We start from the raw sequence: 21505 nt of genomic DNA, 5'->3' as shown, positions 1-21505 counted from the left end.
GAGTTTGATTTTTCTTACTGTACAATGACTAAGAGGCCTGGGGTGAAATGTATTTACTTTATTTAAGCAAAATAGTTGACACTAACACTTTCCCTCTTCATGCAACCCAGACAAACTCTGAAACAAGCACCATTGTAAAATTTTTGTTGCAGGACATAAGTGGCCAATAACAAAGTTGAACCAAGTACAGTCAAATGTATTAAGAAAATTACTTGTAGTTCTGTGCTCCAGCACTTTGGAATTGGTGACACCATGACAGTTTAAATTGTAAACTGTCAACCGGTGGTATTTTTATATAGTACATACTACCCCCATTCAATTTTTTGGACAAATTCAATGTGTATTTAATGTAGCCAATAGAGGTATATTTGGTCCCATTTTCCTAGCAGTCAATGACCATCTGACTTGTGACTCATACTACTTTGTTTTGGTTGTTTGGTGCCCACTCAATGTATAGCAAATTATGTATTGGGTCATTTTGACAATGATCTAATAAAATGTTAGAACTGTTCTACAGAAATATGGATGTTACTATGATTACAGAATCATGAAAAATAGTGAGGGAGAATGTTGGTAGCACTTATTGTAACATCCACATTATTAGAATGAAGTTCTAATGTATAATAAAATTAACCCCCTTCACATTTCTATTGGATATAACATTTTATAATACCAAAACAAACGGAAAATACATCCATCAAGTCTTTAGTCACATACTTGAAGTAATCCTTGCATGCCTAGTCTATGGAAACAAATATTAAACTTCTAACTAATGCACATTGTGAATTTGTCCAACTAACTTTTTGTCCTTGAAAGAGAATCTAACATTTTCTCACAATATAGTCTTCAAATTAAAGCGGTCTGCTTTTTTCATAGTCATTTCATATCCAAAGTACAAGAGACAAAACAGAAAAAGATGTACCTATCCACTGTAAAGGGATCTGTTTACACAGTCTAGTGTCCACTAGCTTTGCCATCTTAAATTGTGTGTTTGAGAGTTTCTGGTAAACCACATGATAACCAAATGCCTCTCAGGACACAAGCAGAGAGGCTTTTGTCTAAGCTGTGAGGAGATGCGAACACTAAGTCCAGCACATGGCAAACCTGTGACAAACCCCTGGAATAGTCCATCTGCTTTGCCGGCTAGACTGATCGGATCAACTGTTGTTAATGCGGTTGGAGCAGTCAGCCGGCACCTGGTGTTGGTAATGTGAATATATGGCTCTAGGCTGGGCTAAATCAAGAGGTGAAGAGCCTCCCAGCTCAAACTTTAATGGAACACCTCGACTGGCAGGTGGAAAAACTGACAGACATACTCCAATCTGTCCAGAGCGTTTAGCGGAATCTGAAGAGGCGGATGAAAGAGGTAGTCAGAGAGTTTGACTGCTCATGCATCTTTTAGACTAGAGCAATAGCAAAGAGAGGCAAGATGGCTGCTGGCTTTTAAACTCAGCCTGAGAGGGAGGGGAAACTTTTGTTTGAATTATTTACACAGGCCATTTAAAAAGAAAACGGAAATCCAGGCCAGTCATCTCAGAACGCCTGTTAAAACCGCTTGTTTACTACAGTTGTTGACAGTCTTTTGTTTGTCCGTGGTCAGAAGTCCCAGTCATCCACATCCAGGTGGCTGATCCCAGACTCAAGGCTGGCAAGCCCAGAAGGAGAGTCCTCATGCTGGGTACTCTCAAAGCCGGTGATGGGTGACACAGGCCGGAGCAGCTCAGGCAGGGCCTCTGATGGGCGACGCTTGATCTTGAAAAGAATGGGTGAAGAAAAAAACCATTGAATTGTATATATACACACACATTTTGAATGCCCAAGCCGACAAGGTTAAAAAAAAGAAAAAAAAGTTGTCATGGGCAAGACAGTTAACATAAATTGCTCCCTGGTCTTTGCTGTAAAGAGTATCTTAGAATGTGTTGTTAGCATATTTACCTGGCAAAACAGTAGTAAAAAACATTCACATGCTTATCTTATTCAAAATACAATGTATTCAAAATACCAAAATACAGTTATTCTTAGTTGGTCGACCTCCATTCTACTCACCTGTTTGAAGAATGAATGGCCAATCAGAGCACTGGCAGAAGGTCTGAGGGGAAGAAATAAACACAGTGAAATGAACCAACAGCTCACAACACAGGAATCCAGTGTGAGGATCAGAAGCATAGCGTAGCATAGCTCACCTCTTCTCTGGGTCCCTCTGCAGACACAGCTCCACAAAGGCATGGAAATGGGGGGAGAAGGTACGGCTGTAAGGGTGGCTTCCCGAGGACGACGATGGCTCTCCGTTAGAGTGGCGGGCCCCCCCGGTGCCGGGGCCCTCGCAGATCCCAGAATCCGCCCCAGAGCGGGAGGGCTTCATGGTCAGCTCCTCGGGGGGGATGGTGGTGGTGTCCAGGAGACAGGGGACAGTCCCATTCAGCTTCTCCAGCAACATCTAGACCGAGATAGACACAGCGAAACTAGTCAAGTGAGAAGCAGAAAACAAATTGAGGATCTTTAAGCAAGCGTGGGTGCATTCAGGCCACAACCCACCTGTGTGGCTGGCATGTCTTTGAAGGGCACATGCCCATTGGCTAGCTCACAGGCCGTGATGCCAAGACTGTAGATGTCTGAGCGGAAGTCGTATCCCTGCAGATTCTGACACATGCAACAAGGGGTTACCGAGGTGTGACGGAGCCAATGAATCCAGGTTTCACAACAACCTAAGATCAGGGGTTGGAGTTACCTGCTGGAGCACCTCGGGGCTGAGCCAGGGCAGAACCTTGACACTGTACTGCGGAAAGTCATGGACAACTCTGGCCCGCTGGCCGTGACGGATCAGACTAATGATGCTCCGCAGACCAGACATACACACCTGACCATCCGCCGAGATCAACACGTGGCTGGCCTTCACACTCCTAAACACACACACAATTAGTGTCCATGTCACATTCCTACCTGAAGGCTTCTCCTGGTATGTGCTGGTGTGTCTTACCGGTGTACATAGCCCATGTGGTGGATGTAATCCAGGGCTTTGAGCATGCCCAGTAGGATGTAGGCGATGGCTAGCTCACTCATGCCATCAGTGAAGTGGGTGCTGATCAGATCTCTGGCTGATCCTAGGACATATGGTCAGACCGAACACAGTGCAGAGGTTAACATGGGGTCAGTGATCCTAGTCCAGCAGCCTACGCTGGGCTGTTGAAAGGCTGTGACCGGGTTGGGTGAAGGGGAACGGCTCCTCACCATAGGCCATAAAGGGAGAGATGACCCACAGCTCATTGTCAGCTATGAAGATACTCCTGTAGGGCAGAATGCTGGAGTGGTGGAACAGCTTGGACACATGGAGCTCAGCCTAGGATAGAGCAAGCGAGACAGAAAGCATATATACCGGGTTAGGTTTAAAAGAGTCCTAACTAATAGAAACACAGCAGGATGGGATTATATAAGAGGTTATGTAATGAAGGTATTCAGACAAGGAGTGGAAGAGAAGGACGATATGATCGGTATTGTCAGTCAGATGCAGGGAGACAGGGAGACACTGGCAGACAGGATGCTGGGAGACAGGATGCTGGGAGACAGGATGCTGACCTGCAGGTAGTTGACCATGTCATTTGTGCAGGACTCCAGATCGATTCGACGGATGGCCACATGTTCCCCTGTGGGCCGGTATCTGGCCAAGTTCACAGTCATTAGGTCCTCCAGGCCTCGACCTAGAGCAACACACAATTAGACTGGAGACAGATGAGTGCACCACTTCCCCCACACACAGAAAACCCCGCCTGACACCGACTCACCGATGACGGCGAGGAGCTCGTAGGCACTGCTGTCAGGGACAAAGCTTCCCATCGTGTCCCTCGGTGGGCGCGGGAGTGACGTCAGGCTCTCGTGGCTGTTTTCATGGGCCTGAGAAGCAGAGACAGGGAAGGAGTTGACGTTGGAACCGAGAACACATGCCGCTACAGGTCCTGACGGTGTCGGCCGTGACTGAGGGCAGTGTGAGAGTGGCTTTCAGAGACTTGGTCAGACCGGACTCTCGGTGCTAGCTCACATACAAGCACGCTACACAGGAGTGGGTACCAGCAGTACTTGTGGAACTTGAGTGGGGAACTGCAATTCTGTTGATGGCAAATTATAAAGCAAACTACAGAAAGTATGAAGCATAGTGATAAAGAAATACACTAGTGTTTAGACACATGCAGTGAAGGCAGCCTCCTTAACCGGTAAGTGCCAGTGTGTCTTGGCTCAGAACAACGAACAGGCACCCAATCGCAGTGTTAATCGACGCCCAGAAATAAAAGTGCCTCTGCTGAATAATACCATCACTGTCAAAATGCGTGTCTGGAGAACAAAACACAGGCTGTATCATATCACTTGATCAATATAAAAGGTGTAGCAACTACATAACCAATTTCCAGCCACTCCAGCGATTATAGTTAACGTAGTGTTTGTGTGAGTAGTTAGATCTGCTTTGCTATGGTAGTTGACAGATGGCAGCAGCAACAGCATGCTGGTTCTGATGAGTCACATGAAATGCATTTGGAAGAGTTTCCATGGTGATACACAGGGAGATAGATGGCCATTGTGATACATCCCACTCAGATGGATTTGCCATGCACTGCCAATAACTCAACAAATCAAGGAACACAGTCCAGTCCATCCAACCACACTTTCTTAGCGTTGATGTCCACAGAGATTTCCACAAATGAAATCACATTGGATATATAGAAGCAATAACCCGAGTAGCTGATAACCTTAACTCCCCATCAAACCACCCACACACCAGTTTTCCTCTGCTTTCTAGTAAGGGGAAACCAAAGTGAACAGGGATAACAGGCAGTGTTCACACTTCACACACATCAAACAAGCACGGTCCAAATAAATGTGGGACCGCAGAAGCCCAAACTTTGACAACACCCTGTAAGGTCTTTTCCGTGGACCTATGTTCATTAAAGCGGTGAGACCCATTAAGACTAAACAGTTATTTTCCAGGTCAGCCATAAAGCACAGGTGCAGCCAAATTAAGCCTGGTAATTACGGATGACTTGTCATTGCCCACTTGGCTGGATGTCACTCTCTTCCAACCCTGTCCGCCAACCTGGTCTCAAAAACACAACGGGTCCCTTCTGTTGGCCCCAACTCCACCTATCTCCCAACTCCCCAATAGGAAACCCAGGTGGGTGAAGTGGGATGGTTTAAAAACATAGAGCACAGCCCAGTGAGTCAGATACTCATGCACTAAAGCACACAGCCACAGGGTTTGGGAATTCATTCACATTCACCAGAATCTCACACACACGCTGATGAAACCATCAAAAGCCATGACTGGAGTACCACACTTACTTTCCTTTGAACGCTTCCCTGAGCTTGCTCTGGGGTAGAGAAACCACATCAATGACATAAACACACACCACGCGCGCACACACACACACACACACACACACACACCCACCCACCCACCCACCCACCCACACACACACACACACACCCACACACCCACCCACACACACACCCACACACCCACCCACACACACACCCACACACACACACACACACACACACACACACACACACACACACACACACACACACACACACACACACACACACGCACACACACGCACACACGCACACACGCACACACATGCACACACATGCACACGCACGCACGCAGGAGAAGGATAGGTGTTTAGAGCAGCTCAGGAACCATTGTATAAGTGTAAAGTACAAACGGCGATGTCTGTCGCAGGATTTGGGCCAATGTTGTCCACTGGCTCCCAGCACTAGCAGTCACCCGAAGGACTGGTTGTAACCTGCAGACCAGTTTGGATCGGATCTGTTCAGGACTGATATTTTTTCAGAATTTGTCGAAATATTTGAAGTTAGTCTTACTAATTATTATTTCCACCTTTGTTATAGATTGGCATTCCCAACACAGACCCCATATTTACACCTGGCATTAAAGACTGGGCACATTGTGTTCAAATAACACATTCGTTCCCATTTAGACATTTACTGTGTACAGCATTATGGCATTCTGTGATTATTAATGTGGGTTCATCAGTATTCTGGGTGCCTTCCACCAATGGTGAGCCATCCTGGTTTTATATATTTACTCTACATCTCCAGAAAAAATTAAGAGACCACTTCACCTTCTTTCCTTTCCAAAAAAGTCAAAAAGGAAGGTTTTGAGTGAGGAACCGAACGGTTAAAATTAAGAGATCACTGCAAATTGAATGCTTCTGTTCCTCACTACAAACTTTCCTTTTCAACTTTTTTGGAAAGGAAAGAAAAAGGTGCAGTGGTCTCTTAAAAAAATATACAGCTCTGGAAAAAATTAACATCCTGATTAGGTAACCTGATAATGAAACCCACCTCTGCTTCATATTTCTGAACCTCAGACATTAATGGTCAAAATAAAAACCCCATCAGCTGTTAAAACAAAGGTTCCAAAAAAATGTGTGTGCAAATAGCAGATTAACTTTTATTTCTGATGTTCAGACATGAGGCAGAGCAGGACTACATTATAGGTGAATGAAGCAGAGCCGTATGAGAGAAACATGTATGAAACTTAAAGACTAGCTGCAACAAGCCTATCCTAAAACACATCAATGCATGTGCACAATGTGTTTTGCAATTTCCAAAAATGTAATGGTTCCTAAGAAATAATGTCCACCCACCCGGGGCATCGGACAGTTTAAAGACAACCACACAGGAGACACCCACATCAAACCACATTCGAAACCAAGGAGAGTTAGAATTGTATCACTGTCGCTAACATTTCTTCATCAATCACATCTAAAACAAGGGAAAATCAGGAAGTTCAGCATTTGAATGTGGGTCTTGTTATTTGAACACAACATTCATTTAAAATTGTTAATACAAGGTGTAAATGGCATCATTGATACCTCTGATTAATCTGGTAAATCAGGATTCAGTGAAGCAGCTACAGTTTCCCAACTCCAGTGTTAAGTACTTTTTTAACAAATCTTCCATACATATTTGCCTTCTGTAAAAGTTTTTCGGACCTAAATGCAGGTCAAAACATTCAAGAGATTAAGTTGCTCAAAGGTGACAAAAAAGGTGTATTTTGCATACTACCTTATTAGACATCCATGATGTCATCACTAGGAAATTGATCACAGGTTGACATTGATATCACATCAAGCTTCCAAAACAAGTTTATAATTTTTTTTGTACTGTACTTGTACTGTGCAATGACAAAGCTGAATCTAATCTAAAAAAAAAAACATATTTATTTGAATGATCTGAAAACAACCTCCAATTCTAATATTTACATGTTATACCTTAGATCCTATTTGAAATCCTCTAGAGTTTTTCTGTTATGCCCACCATCAATTGGTCCTACCATTAGGTCCTGTCTAACTTAGTCGGTAGAGCATGCATTTCATAATGCCAGGGTTGTGGGTTTGATTCCAATAGGGGGCCAGTAAAAGTACACAAATCTATAAACTTACTAGTGTGACTTGCTCTAAATATTACATTTAAACTGTAGTACACATCCAGCCAGTGATGAAATGCAAAGCTGAAGCTGGCTGAACACCAGATTTTAAAAACGGAGTAGCTCTAGCTTGGTTGATAGCGTACCACGCTGATTCAACTACGAAGGGTGTACTGTTAGCAGTACCCAAAGACTGGAGTTTGGAAACACTGGTCTAGAAGGACTCTGTGATTATGCATTGCCAAATGAACTGGAAGCAGCCAAACACAAACTATTCTGAAAGTAAGCACATGAATGAACATGGAATATACTTATGAATATTATGGTGAGCCAAGCTTAATGGAATATGAAGATGCAAAGCTTGATAGTTGGACAGAAAATATGATTTAGTAAATATTTGACCTAGGTATAGCAACTTCATTTACAGTATATTAAAAAGAACACGAGTATATCAATCTGACATACAGTATAAACAAACTACACATCTACTGCATTAAGCAAGTCCACAAAACAAGGACACTCATTAAACTTGTAAGTTACAGTCAAATACGACAAATATATACCTACCGTAACATTTGTTTCTGCCCTCTCACAAACTGTTAGACGCAGTGTTTCTCAACCCTGCTCCTGGGGGCCCCCCTGCCCTGCATGTTCTAGGTCTCTCCCTGCTCTGTCACACCTGATTCAAACGATCAGCTCATTATCAAGTACTTCATGAGCTACATCAGGTATGTTAGGGCAGGGAGAGATCTAAAACATGCAGGGCAGGGGGGCATCCAGAAGCAAGGTTGAGAAACACTGCGTTAGAGCATATGTGGAAGCAGTAGCTCTTACGTGTCCTGAATCTAGCCTGTGGCAAGGAGAGGTATTCATCAAAACACTGCCAAAGCATCAAACCCTGCTGGATTCCTGACAGTTTATGGGTAATTGTTTGTAAGAGGGTGCTTTAAGAAGAGTGCCATGCAATAAGAAGTTCTTTTGAAAGCAAAGCTGCACTTACAGGATATTGCTAGCAAGTTCTGTGAGGTGGGGCAACCTTACAGGTGATGATAGATCGTGTAAGGAACAGTTGCTCACTTTTATTATCACCTTTGACCTCACCTCCAAATAACTCCAAATCCCTCAAGCTCTCCACGTTCAATTTCTCTGAGATCCAACGCTAGAATAGAGAGAGAGAGACATAGGGGATACACAAGAGGTGGTAAGGATTGTTCACATTTAATAGACTGAACTGCAACTACAAATGCCAGCTAAAAGAGTTCACTTACCAAAAGAAAAGACATGGATCCTGTTGATGGTTGCAGCTAGAACATCAGAAAATCCATCTAGAAATGCCTCCAAAAAAAGACAGTAAAAGGATGAACATACCTTATTCGTTTAACTATATGCGACAGAACTAGTCATCACATACTGTAAAATTTGTATGGAAATATAGCACAGTTAGTATATCAAGATAGCCACAAAAACATGTATTGACAGGATAGCTAGCTTAACATTGCCTAGCTAGGTAGTAGTATCGCTGTATATCCGTAAAGAACAACACTAGGACCACATTAGCGTGGCAAGATAACTGTTGTGTTGTTGAGCTACCTTCTTCATTGCATAAAAGCTCCGATTATTTATAGATATAGAATACAGCAAATAATAACATACCTTTATGTCAACTTGCCTTTAAGATTAGATGGTATCTAATAGTGAGGCTTATTCATTAGTTACCATTTTCAACCAAACTCGATAACAACATACATTAGCTAGCTAGCTAGCCAGCCAGCCAGATATCAAGCTAGAATTTGACGTTCGCAAAATATAGAGCTTCTCCATTGGCCGACTTTGGTTACACTATATTAAATGTGTTTTATTATTGGATGATTTTTCAAAAAGGGCGGACTCAAATTTCATCGTTGATTGGCTAGTTGTTGTCATAGGCAATCCGTCGCACGTAATCTACGTTTACACTGGTATTTGTGACGCAGACACTTTCCAGTCGCGCTGTGAGAATTTGCAGTGGTAAACAGGTCTTTCTTCGTGGTGAAATATCAGGTAAATAAAAAGTACCTGCTTCCATTAATTAGGTATTTAATGTACAACGTCCTCTAGTTTAAATTGCCTTTGCAAATGTCCCCGTAGAGCTATATTTGCACATTCAATCGTTCGTTTCACACACCCACCTAATCGTGCTAAGGCCGGACTAGAATCTTAGCGTGCTAAATTACTAGCTAAGCTAACGTTAGTTAGCCAGTGAGTTCTAACTATTATCAGTTATTCAGATCCAGATTAATGCAGTCTTTATATGTCAATTGCCCAGAACCCACATGTAATCTTTATCCATCCCCCATCTTGCATTACATCTGAGAGGACGATTAGCAAATGGCACCTTTAGTTAAGGCCTGCGAAAAATGGAATTGGTTTACTGCCTGTCTGGCATGGGACGATAAACCGAATATTGGTCGCCGATACCGCCGGACAAATATCGCAGGATTTTGGCTGATATATCGTTTATTTAGATTAACAAAGAGCACATTTAGATTTATTTAGATTAATATATATATATATATTAGAGAAATTGTAATTATATAGAGACATACGTTTACTCATATGAATATTAGATTCTGACCAGTAATGGAAGGGTTACTAGATCAAATCCCTGAGCTGTAAAGAAAGAAATATTTTCTCATATCAATGAGTAAGACAGTTGAACCTAGCTACTACTGTAAATCACCCTAATAACAGTTTAAATTGTGAAATGCTGTCTTACAACTATCTTTCTATTTACAGTTGGCACATCCGTTCAGCCAATGTATTGCTATACACAGTTTTGTCCCTATCAAGTTCTAGACTGGAATACATTACCGTATTTCTTCTTTACAGCAATGACCTGGGAGCAATCATGTTTAACTGCTTAGTGACAGAACCAGCTATTGTTTTGTTTACCCATTGGCTACCTGCCACTCCACACAAGCCGCAGTTGAATAGACAATTTGCTGTTCTTTATTTTTCACATGCTGCCATAGATACTACAGGACAACTATGAACTGGAGCAAGGGCGGGCCGAGTGGTAAGCGAGGTTTCGGTTTTGGGGGATTCTCCCTTGGTGGTGGAGGAGGAGGAAAGAAAGAAGAACCTCGTTTGCCTCCGAAATCACACACATCCTTTGGTGCTGGAACAGCTGGAGGTTATGGCAAGAACCAGCAGCTCCCTGCATTCTACAAGATAGGAACAAAAAGAGCAAATTTTGATGAAGAGAATGCGTGAGTATTTCATTTTGTGTTTTTATGGTTAGATACAATTTCATCTGGTTATATTTATATATTAGCAAAGGTACTCCATGAAAGTTCGAAACAAGTAAATTTTTTTGGCTGAGAATATTGTTAGCTTAGCTTGAATTATTTTTAAACTACTGACATTGTGTGCAATATGGGAACAATAGCCAAATATGACCAACAAAGTATATTTCCTCACAATAGTTTGTCAGTTCATGAGGTATCACTCAGCCATTGGTAGGAAAATACAAACTGGAAATAGAAACAGAAGAACCATATATACCGTCCACCTCTCATGAAAGTTGAGTTAATAGCCTGACACTCCCTTGTGGGAATTTTGTCTTGACTAAATAAGGATTACTTCATAAGGCCAAAATCTGCAGATAAAGATATATATATAAACATTGTTCAAAGGTACTTTACAGTGACATTCTGAATTGTGATAGTACTAGAGAGAATAGGCTTATAGGCTTACGTTAGAGCTCGTACAAGAAACAGAATATTGTAATGTCAGTACCATATATCCATGTATCTAACCATCAAAGCCTGGAGTTCGCCTGGTGTTGGCTTAGGGCTACATTACATTTCCTGAGACATATCGAAGTACACACTAGATGCTAGATTATTTAGCTGTGTAAAACGGCAGATATCAATAACTTGAGACTCCACTTACCAAGGTAGCGTGCGCCACCTTTTTGGATTTGTAAATATCTCCAGTGTTGGATTCCAGCATTTGTAATGAGATTCCCATCCCGTTTCCAGGTATTTTGAAGATGACGAAGAGGAGTCGAACAGCAACGACTTGCCCTATATCCCAGCAGAGAACTCCCCCACCCGCCAGCAATTCCAGTCTGGAGGGGGCTCGGACAGTGAGGACGATCCTCTGGATGCTTTTATGGCTCAGGTGGAGGTGAGTGAAACATTCCCCTCTCAGACCCGGACTGCATAAAACCTGACCCCTTTTCTCAATTTAGAGTGTGTATAACATAGGAGTGTGATTGTAATCACACCGTCTCCTCTAGGACCAAGCAGCCAAAGACATGAAGAAACTGGAGGAAAAGGAGAAGAAGTGTGAAAAGTAAGATCCCTGTTATTTCTACCTTTTATGACTAGTGTCAATAAAATACATTTCCAGAAGCCTTAGTGAAGTCTACCAGGCAGGCAGGTGTAGTTCCCAATCTCCCTACACCTGTGTTGATGTGTTCAGGTTTCCCCAGTGAATTGGTCACGTGTCAATTATCACCCTCCACCAAGCTATAGTAAAGTTCTCCTTGTCTCCATACTGTAGCATGTTGCAATCATTAGCCAGTGAGGGGCAATGGCTTGTCTCTTTTTAAATAATCTGACGTGCCATTCGACTGCCTTGAGTTTCTCCAAAATGGCCCCCTCTGTTGGTAACCAGTCAAGCCTGCCTGGCACAGCGTCTTTGTTGGGAGGGGTTCAGCGTAAAGTTAGGCAGGTTGTGGGTATCATGGGTGAACGAACGAGTCGCAGGGAAGTTTTTTTTTCTCCGCTTGTTTTTACAGGGGTATTCGTGATGACATTGAAGAGGAAGATGAACAAGTGAGTGACCCAACCACCATTCCTAATTTACATCTGATCAGCGAGTCCCCCCCCCCCACCTATCTATATCCTAATTTACATCTGATCAGCGAGTCCCCCCCCCCCACCTATCTATAACCTTATTTACTACATCTGATCAGCGAGTCCCTCCCACCACCTATCTTTATCCTAATTTACATCTGATCAGCAAGTCCCCCCCCCCACCACCTATCTATATCCTAATTTACATCTGATCAGCGAGTCCCCCCCCCACCTATCTATATCTTAATTTACATCTGATCAGCAAGTCCCCCCCCACCACCTATCTATATCCTAATTTACATCTGATCAGCGAGTCCCTCCCACCACCTATCTATATCCTAATTTACATCTGATCAGCGAGTCCCCCCCCCCTCCTATCTATATCCTAATTTACATCTGATCAGCGAGTCCCCCCCCCCTCCTATCTATATCCTAATTTACATCTGATCAGCGAGTCCCTCCCACCACCTATCTATATCCTAATTTACATCTGATCAGCGAGTCCCCCCCCCCTCCTATCTATATCCTAATTTACATCTGATCAGCGAGTCCCCCCCCCCCTCCTATCTATATCCTAATTTACATCTGATCAGCGAGTCCCCCCCCCCTCCTATCTATATCCTAATTTACATCTGATCAGCGAGTCCCCCCCCCTCCTATCTATATCCTAATTTACATCTGATCAGCGAGTCCCCCCCCCCTCCTATCTATATCCTAATTTACATCTGATCGGCGAGTCCCCCCCCCCACCTATCTATATCTTAATTTACTAAGTTTGACCAGAGAGCCCCTTACCACAAATCTATGTCCTACTACATCTGAGCAGAGCCCCCCCCATCCCCAAATGTAATACATCATTGACCAGACAGACACTTCACTCCCCACCCATTCATGTTCACGTTTCACAACCTACCTCATCTCTCTTTCTTTCCTACTTGCTCTCTCTGTTGGTCTCTTCTTTTGCTCTCTGCCTCTCTCGCACCATGCTAACAAACCTAATTGCAGGTTGTGTCCTTTTCGCCATCCTTGTGGGATTTCTACATGCATACTTGTCTGAGAATGGAAAGAAATTAGCCCATTTCTAATATGAGCATGTTTCGAAATAGTTCAAAAATACCTATAGTGTAATTAGGGTTCAACAGTAATCTCTGTTTTTGACATCTACTGTTATGAAGGGCTTCTGATTAGTTTGTGATGGAAGGGGATTTTAGAAAATCTGACCAAGGATTCCATCCCAAATCCCCCTTAAAAACTGAGTGTTAACAATAAAATGGTGACAGATAGAGAAGATCAGTGGAACGTTGCCTGTATTCGAACGTTCTGTCCAGGTTAGCACTGTGTTTAAACCGATCGGTGGTTGACTCATGTGACTTTGCTCTATACAGGAAGCCTACTTCCGCTACATGGCAGAGAATCCCACGGCTGGCCTCACAGCAGAGGATGAGGATGAGAACATAGACTACGACAGTGATGGGAACCCCATAGCCCCCACCACTAAGAAGATCATCATGCCTCTTGCCCCTATGGACCACTCTGAGGTAACGGCGCCCCGTTGCACCAGTGTTGCCACCCAGCAGTCCCTGATTCGTCCGGGTAATCTTCTCAGTCGGTCGTGTCTTCACACCTGAGCCCCCGCTTTTCTGTCCTCCCCCACGATAGATTGACTACCCACCTTTCGAGCGGAACTTCTATACCGAGCATGAGGAGCTTCACAGCCTGACGGGCACCGAAGTGTTGGAGCTGAGACACAAACTCAACCTGCGTGTGAGTGTCTGTAGGGAGACGTGCTGAACCATATCTACTGAAGTAGCCCTTAAGACAATCAACTGGGCTGTGTGATCCTATCGTCTCTTAAACTGCCTGTTGTCTTTGTTCTGTGTAACGGACGTTGGCAGGTGTCTGGGGCGGCGCCTCCTAAACCCTCCACCAGCTTCGCCCACTTTGGGTTTGACGAGCAGCTGATGCACATAATCCGCAAGTCGGAGTACACCCAGCCAACTCCTATCCAGTGCCAGGTACCTAAGCCGATTCTGTCCCGGGCTGGTTGTTCCAAATGATTTAAGTTTCCTACTGCCTGGATTCCTGTTTGGTTTGACCTTCCATACATGCCTCTCCAGGATAGATCAGGTCAGATTGTGACTTTATGGAATACCCTGTCGAGTTGCACATTATGGAAGTGGGTCAGTTAACACGCAACACTGAGTTAAAAGTCAAAGAGTAGGTAGGAATGAGCCCATCAGGTCTGTAGCGTCACACATACAAACACAGACCGACAGAGTCACTGTCTGAATATATACGATGTCTGTTCATTTTACCCTGTCATTACATTTTGTATTTTTAGTGCAGCGTTAAAACTAAAGACATCTACTAGTACAGACCAGAGCCTCCCTGACCAAAAGGCTAGTGTCCTCATCTCTATCTCGAGTTCTGTCCCCCAAACAACTGAGGTCTGTAGACCGTCTATACCTCTGATGTTCCATCCATACCACTGAAGGCCAGCCATGTACAGAGTGTCACAACTTTACACAACTCCAACAGTCCAAATAATCAATACTAATACGTGCATATCCCTGATTGTCTCTGATAGTTATAACATTTCATGTTTATTCTGCGTCTAGTCCATTCATGGGTGACATCATAGGAAGTAACTCAATGATTTTCATTTTCGGTGATGAAGATATTGGTAACTCTTCATCAGGATGGGGTATCGAGAATGGCACAATGTCATGCATCCCAATCTCCTGAATGTTTTGGCAATCAGTCCCACAAAAGTATATGGCTCTCTGATCACTGGTGCCTTGGCCAAACAGATTTGGAAGGCTTTGTGCTAATCTAAAGAGTTTAAGTCAAAATCATTGAATGTCTTATTTTTGGCTTACAGACCAAGGCCCTCTGCAATCTTTTCATCCCCGTGTGTCCTGTAGGGTGTGCCTATTGCCCTAAGTGGACGTGACATGATAGGCATTGCAAAGACCGGGAGTGGCAAGACGGCAGCCTTCATTTGGCCCATGCTGGTTCACATCATGGACCAGAAGGAGCTGGAGCCAGGAGAGGGGCCCATCGCAGTTATCGTGTGTCCGACCAGGGAGCTCTGTCAGCAGGTGTGCAGCCAGATAAAATGGGCCTGGGGAAACATTTGGATTTGCACCGAACAAAATGTATAAACGCAAATGAAGGCTAGAGAAACAGGCCTTTTGTGTACATAGAGAACGTCTTAGATCTTTGAGTTCAGCTCACGATAAATGGGGGCAAAAACAAGTGTTGCGTTTTCATAATTTTGTTCAGTGTACATTTCCATGACACAACGAGAGTGCTCTGACCGTTTCCTTGTGCCCGTCAGATCCACGCGGAGTGTAAGCGATTCGGGAAAGCGTACTCGCTGCGCTCGGTGGCCGTGTACGGGGGGGGCAGCATGTGGGAGCAGGCCAAGGCCCTACAGGAGGGGGCGGAGATCGTTGTGTGCACCCCGGTAAGAGCGCCGGCTGGCCACCAGTGTGTTCAGTCTGACGGGAAGAGAAATCAGAGGTTAACTGTACCGTTTGTTTCCTGTCGCAGGGTCGTCTGATTGACCATGTGAAGAAGAAGGCCACCTCTCTGCAGAGAGTGACATATCTGGTGTTTGACGAGGCAGATCGGATGTTTGATATGGGCTTCGGTAATATCTCCTTTCCTTCCTGTTTTCAGTTGTTTACTGAAAGCACCTGTTTAATGCCAATATTCATATTATTCTGCTGGCTTTCTTTCAGAGTATCAAGTGAGATCCATTGCCAGCCATGTCCGGCCTGATCGACAGAGTGAGTGTTTGTGGTTATGCACGTTATTAGATCAAACAAACCTAACTTGTGAATTTGACTAAACCTAACTCTCTCCTGTCCTCACAGCTCTTCTGTTCAGCGCCACCTTCCGTAAAAAGATTGAGAGGCTGGCTAGAGACATTCTAGTGGACCCCATCCGTGTGGTGCAGGGGGACATCGGAGAGGTAACCTCCTTTGAACCTTCTCACACCAGCTCATTACACAACTATTTAAAGTTCTGCCTTGTCCGTTGTCAGCCAGGCTCTGGAGTTTAGTCGTTTTCGCTAATAAAAAAAAGACCAACCCCCTACGTATTGCTCTTTGAACCTTGCCCCCACTCTTCCCAGGCCAATGAGGACGTGACCCAGGTTGTGGAGATCATGCCCAGTGGAGTGGAGAAGTGGGGCTGGCTGACCCGGCGCCTGGTAGAGTTCACCTCCTCCGGCTCGGTGCTCATCTTCGTCACCAAGAAGGCCAACTGTGAGGAGCTGGCTACCAACCTGATCGAGGAGGGCCACAGTCTGGGCCTGCTACACGGAGACATGGACCAGAGCGAGAGGAACAAGGTCATCGCCGACTTCAAGAAGAAGAGCCTGCCTGTGCTGGTGGCGACTGACGTGGCAGGTGAGGGGATGCCGGACGGCAGACGAGGGCTTGGGGGCTGTGTGAGGCCGTGATATTGGCACCGTTCCTCTGACCCCAGGTGGGATCACACCTCTTGTGTAGATTAGCAAGGGAGTGGACAGAGTGCAGTGTGTACAATAAAGTGTACCTGACCGTGTGTTCAGTGAAGCGTTGTCATTCCAGAACGTTCTCTGTCGTTTCCCTCCTAGCCCGCGGTCTGGATATCCCTTCGATTCGCACTGTGGTGAACTACGACGTGGCTCGAGACATAGACACGCACACACACCGAATTGGCCGCACAGGTCGTGCTGGGGAGAAGGGTGTTGCCTACACCCTGCTCACCAATAAAGACACCTCATTTGCTGGGGACCTTGTGCGTAACCTGGAGGGAGCCAATCAGAGTGTCTCTAAGGAACTGATGGACTTGGCAATGCAGGTAAACCTTTCAACATGTACCCAACTTAGCATTGAGGAACCCTGTTATTTTTGTCTTAACCTCCGTTGATGTGCTCCTCCCAGAATCCCTGGTTCAGGAAGTCCCGCTTCAAGGGTGGCCAAGGGAAGAGGCTGAACATCGGAGGAGGGGGTCTGGGTTACAGAGAGAGGCCCGGCTTGGGGGCTGAAAGTTCTGTGAGTTGGACAGGCTTGCATTTTAACAGATTGGGTTTGGTGTTTTGTTTTTGGTTTGGACATCTGGTGCTCGGTGGGTTGACTGGGTGATGTTTCTCCCCCCAGGACCGTGGTAGTAGTGGTTCTGTCATGGCTCACTATGAGGGCTACAGCAAGCCTACTACTGGAGCTATGGGAGACCGCATGTCAGCCATGAAGTCAGCCTTCCAGGTGGGAAAACTAGTTTATTTTTCTGCACATTCTCTACCTATTAGCGCTGACTGATTCTGTTTCAATGGTTGTGCCCCTTCTCATAGTCCCAGTACAAGAACCACTTTGTGGCAGCGTCCGGCACGGTTCCTAAACTCAACACCAAGTCCAGTAGCTCTTCAGGCTGGACCAGCGCAGGTAGTCTGAGCTCCATCCCTACAGGAGCTCCTGAGGGCCCAGACCGGCCCCGCGGCCCCTCTGTGTCCATGGCTCCTCCGGCAGCCCTCAGCGTGGGCACCAAGATGGCAGGCTTCACCCGGGCTGGCTCCTTGAGCTGCGTCTCGGACGGCCAGGCCAGTGTTGCCCAGGGTTACTCGGCCCCCGCCCCTCCTTCCCCCAGGGACGCGCCCCGTGACAGACACGGCGACGACCGAGGGCGCCATGCAGAGGGCCACCATCGTGACAGGAGTGAACGGAGCGAGCGGCACAGCGGCGGGGAGCGGGACCGCCACATGGACCGTGACCGTTACGGGGACAAGGATCGCCATGGTGGCAGCGGTCGCCACGTCGATAGTCGTAACGGAGACGGAAGCAGAAGGGACAGGGAGCGGGAAGATTGGAGGGGGGACCGGGAGGGTGGAGACAGGGCTGAGGGGAGGGGGGACCGGGAGGGTGGAGACAGGGCTGAGGGGAGGGGGGACCGGGAGGGTGGAGACAGGGCTGAGGGGAGGGGGGAAAGGATGGAAGACAGCTTTGCAGTCCCAGATCCACCAAAACGCAAAAAGAGCAGGTGGGACAACTAAGGGACACTATACGACAAAAATAACAAAACGCTGAGAAGTAAGCAACTTACTGTTAGATGAGCATGCCTAGCCTGGAGGGACAGCTGGTTGGTTCAGCAGAGGCTGACACATGTGCAGCATTAGGGTTCATCTGTGAGCCAACCCTAGTGAATGGTTTAAATATGAAAAAACTAAGTTTGTCCCGCGTTGGTGGGGGATTGACAGGCTCGTGATTGTCCTCCTGTCTGAAGCTTTATTGAGATTTTGGTGGGGGTTCATCTCGTGCATGCAGACAGCTCCAAAAAATCTCCTGTAAATATACCAGTAAATGTACCCTCACCCAAAGTGAGCGTCTCAGTCTTATCAGGTCGAATGGGAAAGTGGAGAAGTCCTGATGCCACAGAAACACCTGCGGTGAACCTGTGTTGGTTGTTGTGTTTTTAGTTCCTTTGTTACTGGACAAACTGCTCCCCTGCCAAATCTGGTCCATGTCTTGGCCCTCCAATCCTTAAAGGACATTTGCTTCATGTATTATTTACTCATGTTGCTGACCGCTTTTTGGCTGACAGGTCTTGTGTACTACTTGCTGTGAGTCTTTGTGTTGTGAGAAATTGGAACTTTGCATCCTGTATTCACCTTTATTGAAGTGCCTTCTCAGTGGCACCTGTGTGTTTTGTCTTCTTCTGAAAGTGGAGTCAAAGGCTGTGAGTTCTCATCAACGGGTGGTCATGTTTTGAATAAAAAAAATTAAAAAGAGTTCTAAGTAAGTTTTGACTTTGTCTAAAATGTCCTTTTATGTTTTGTGTAATTTGTCATTAGCAGTGCTATAGCTGTATTCTTGCATTCTGTACTTGGCTACAACTGGTACTAGAGTTCTGAGCAGATCTATAATGAACCTCTGTTTAGTTTGCCCTTTAACAAGTTGGGATTTGCAAGAAAAAACTGAATCCATATAGACCCTTTAGAAGCAGATTACAATAATCAAGACTTGTAAATGCTTTTGTCTTGAAAATGACTAGTCATAGGCATGACAATACCAGTGGTGTTCAGTTATCTTTCTATTACTCACATGATACAACATGGCTTTAGGACATCTGTGGATATGTTAGGTTTTCCATTCAATCCTTGGCACATTTGCTTCTGGGTGTAACTTCCATTGGGTTGAGACTTTCAAATGTACCTGTATCTACTCTGTGGTCTAGTTTTCTTGTAATAAACTTGTGATTTTTAGTCCTGTCTGTGTGGTTTGTAAGTCACCGTTACTTAACTCTGAATGCATCTATGTATGGTACTGTATTTCCTCTCACACAGGTTTGTCCCATTGACTATGTGAAAAGGCAGCCTCCCTGAAGGGAGTGACATGCCTGGTGTTTGATGTGGTTTTCCTGTTTCGTTCATGTCATTCACTAGGTAACTTTTCAGATTGTCGTGTGTAAATATATAACTAGCTCTGGAAGATATGGAGACCACTGCAAAATTCAGTTTCTCTGGTTTTACGAAAGTGAGTACACCCCTCACATTTTTGTAAATATTTGATTATATCTTTTCATTTGACAACCCTGAAGAAATGAATCTTTGCAACAAGTAAAAATAAAATAACTGAACACACAGCCATTAATGTCAAAACCGCTGGCAACAAAAGTTAATACACCTCTAAGTGAACATTTCCAAATTGGGCTCAAAGTGGTAATATTTTGTGTGTCCACCATTTTTTTCCAGCACTGCCTTAACCCTCTTGGAGTTCACCAGAGCTTCACAGGTTGCCACTGGAGTCCTCTTCCATTCCTCCATGATGACATCATGGAGCTGGTAGATGTTGGGAGACCTTGCGCTCCTCCACCTTCCTTTTGAGGATGCCCCACAGATGCTCAATAGGGTTTAGGTCTGGAGACATGACCTTTACCCTCAGGTTTTTATCAAGGCAGTGGTCGTCTTGGAAGTGTGTTTGGAGTCGTTATCATGTTGGATTACTGCCCTGCGGCCCAGTCTCCGAAGGGAGGGGATCATGCTCTGCTTCAGTATGTCACAGTACATGTTGGCATTCATGGTTCCCTCAATGAACTGTAGCTCCCCAGTGCCGGCAGCCCTCATGCAGCCCCAGACCATGACACTCCCACCACCATGCTTGACTGTAGGCAAGACACACTTGTCTTTGTACTCCTCACCTGGTTGCCGCCACACGCTTGACACCATCTGAACAAAAAAAAGTTTATCTTGGTCTCATCAGACCACAGGACATGGTTCCAGTAATCCATGTCCTTAGTCTGATTGTCTTCAGTCTTAGTCTGCTTATCTAAACTGTTTGCGGGCTTTCTTGTGCATCATCTTTAAAAGGGACTTCCTTCTGGGACGACAGCCATGCAGACCAATTTGCTCTGCGCACTGACAGGCTGACCCCCCTCCCCTTAAACCTTTGAAGCAATGCTAGTAACACTCATACATCTATTTCCCCAAAACAACCTCTGGATATGATGCTGAGCACGTGCACTCAACTTCTTTGGTAGACCATGGCGAGGCCTGTTCTGAGGGGAACCTGTCCTGTTAAACCGTTGTATGGTCTTGGCCACCGTGATGCAGCTCAGTTTCAGGTTCTTGGCAATCTTCTTCTAGCCTAGGCCATCTTTATGTAGAGCAACAATACTTTTTTTCAGATTCTCAGAGAGTTCTTTGCCATGAGGTTCCATGTTGAACTTTCAGTGACCAGTATGAGGAAGTGTGAGAGCAATAACACCAAATTTAACACACCTGCTCCCCATTCACACCTGAGACCTTGTAACACTAACGAGTCACATGACTCTTGATCAAATTCCAGAGATTTTCAATGGGTATCAGTTCTGGAGATTGGGCTGGGCATTACAGGGTCTTGATCTGGTGGTCCTCCATCCACCTTGATTGACCTGGCTGTGTGGCATGGAGCATTGTCCTGCTGGAAAAAACAATTCTCAGAGTTGGGGAACATTGTCAGAGCAGAAGGAAGCAGTTCTTCCAGGATAACCTTGTACTTGGCTTGATTCATAGGTCCTTCACCAAGCCTTGCTGAAGCATCCCCAGATCATCACCGATCCTCCACCAAATTTCACAATGGGTGTGAGACACTGTGGCTTGTAGGCCTCTCCAGATCTCTGTCAAACCAGGTGTTGGGCAAAGCTAAACATTTGACTAACCATAGACGATAACCTTACTCCATTCCTCTACGGT

At 45.2% G+C, this 21505-nt stretch overlaps 2 protein-coding genes across 7 annotated transcripts; one reads left to right on the top strand and one right to left on the bottom strand.

Annotated features, from left to right (window-relative positions):
• Positions 1-650: 650 nt before the first annotated feature.
• On the bottom strand, positions 651-9256 carry strada (STE20 related adaptor alpha). Of its 5 annotated transcripts, none has more exons than XM_034295329.1 (12): positions 9098-9255; positions 8713-8779; positions 8546-8603; positions 3780-3888; positions 3574-3695; positions 3229-3337; positions 2978-3101; positions 2729-2900; positions 2536-2640; positions 2184-2437; positions 2047-2089; positions 651-1752 (listed from the first exon to the last, which is right to left on the bottom strand). In XM_034295329.1, the coding sequence occupies exons 4-12, from the start codon at positions 3829-3831 to the stop codon at positions 1597-1599; spliced, it is 1137 nt and encodes a 378-aa protein (XP_034151220.1). In that variant the 5' UTR covers positions 3832-3888; positions 8546-8603; positions 8713-8779; positions 9098-9255; the 3' UTR covers positions 651-1596. The 5 variants fall into 5 exon arrangements, with proteins under 5 accessions (XP_034151220.1, XP_010872480.1, XP_010872479.1 ...); XM_010874178.4 differs by having other exon boundaries at positions 8522-8603; positions 8713-8769; XM_010874177.4 differs by having other exon boundaries at positions 8713-8769.
• Positions 9257-9380: 124 nt separating this feature from the next.
• ddx42 (DEAD (Asp-Glu-Ala-Asp) box helicase 42) lies at positions 9381-19537 on the top strand. 2 transcript variants are annotated; one of them, XM_013135894.4, is made up of 18 exons: positions 9381-9484; positions 10456-10692; positions 11467-11614; positions 11727-11782; positions 12231-12267; positions 13674-13826; positions 13948-14052; positions 14184-14303; positions 15213-15389; positions 15629-15757; positions 15844-15943; positions 16035-16082; positions 16170-16267; positions 16430-16706; positions 16916-17142; positions 17226-17336; positions 17442-17546; positions 17633-19537. In XM_013135894.4, exons 2-18 carry the CDS (start codon positions 10472-10474, stop codon positions 18326-18328), a joined length of 2808 nt encoding a protein of 935 aa, XP_012991348.2. In that variant the 5' UTR covers positions 9381-9484; positions 10456-10471; the 3' UTR covers positions 18329-19537. The 2 variants fall into 2 exon arrangements, with proteins under 2 accessions (XP_012991348.2, XP_012991349.2); XM_013135895.3 differs by lacking the exons at positions 9381-9484; positions 10456-10692; positions 11467-11614; positions 12231-12267.
• The last annotated feature ends 1968 nt before the right edge of the window (positions 19538-21505 follow it).

Source organism: Esox lucius, chromosome 11 (assembly GCF_011004845.1).
Source record: "Esox lucius isolate fEsoLuc1 chromosome 11, fEsoLuc1.pri, whole genome shotgun sequence".
Taxonomy (NCBI): Eukaryota; Metazoa; Chordata; class Actinopteri; order Esociformes; family Esocidae; genus Esox; species Esox lucius.
This window is presented reverse-complemented; position numbering and strand designations above follow the sequence as displayed.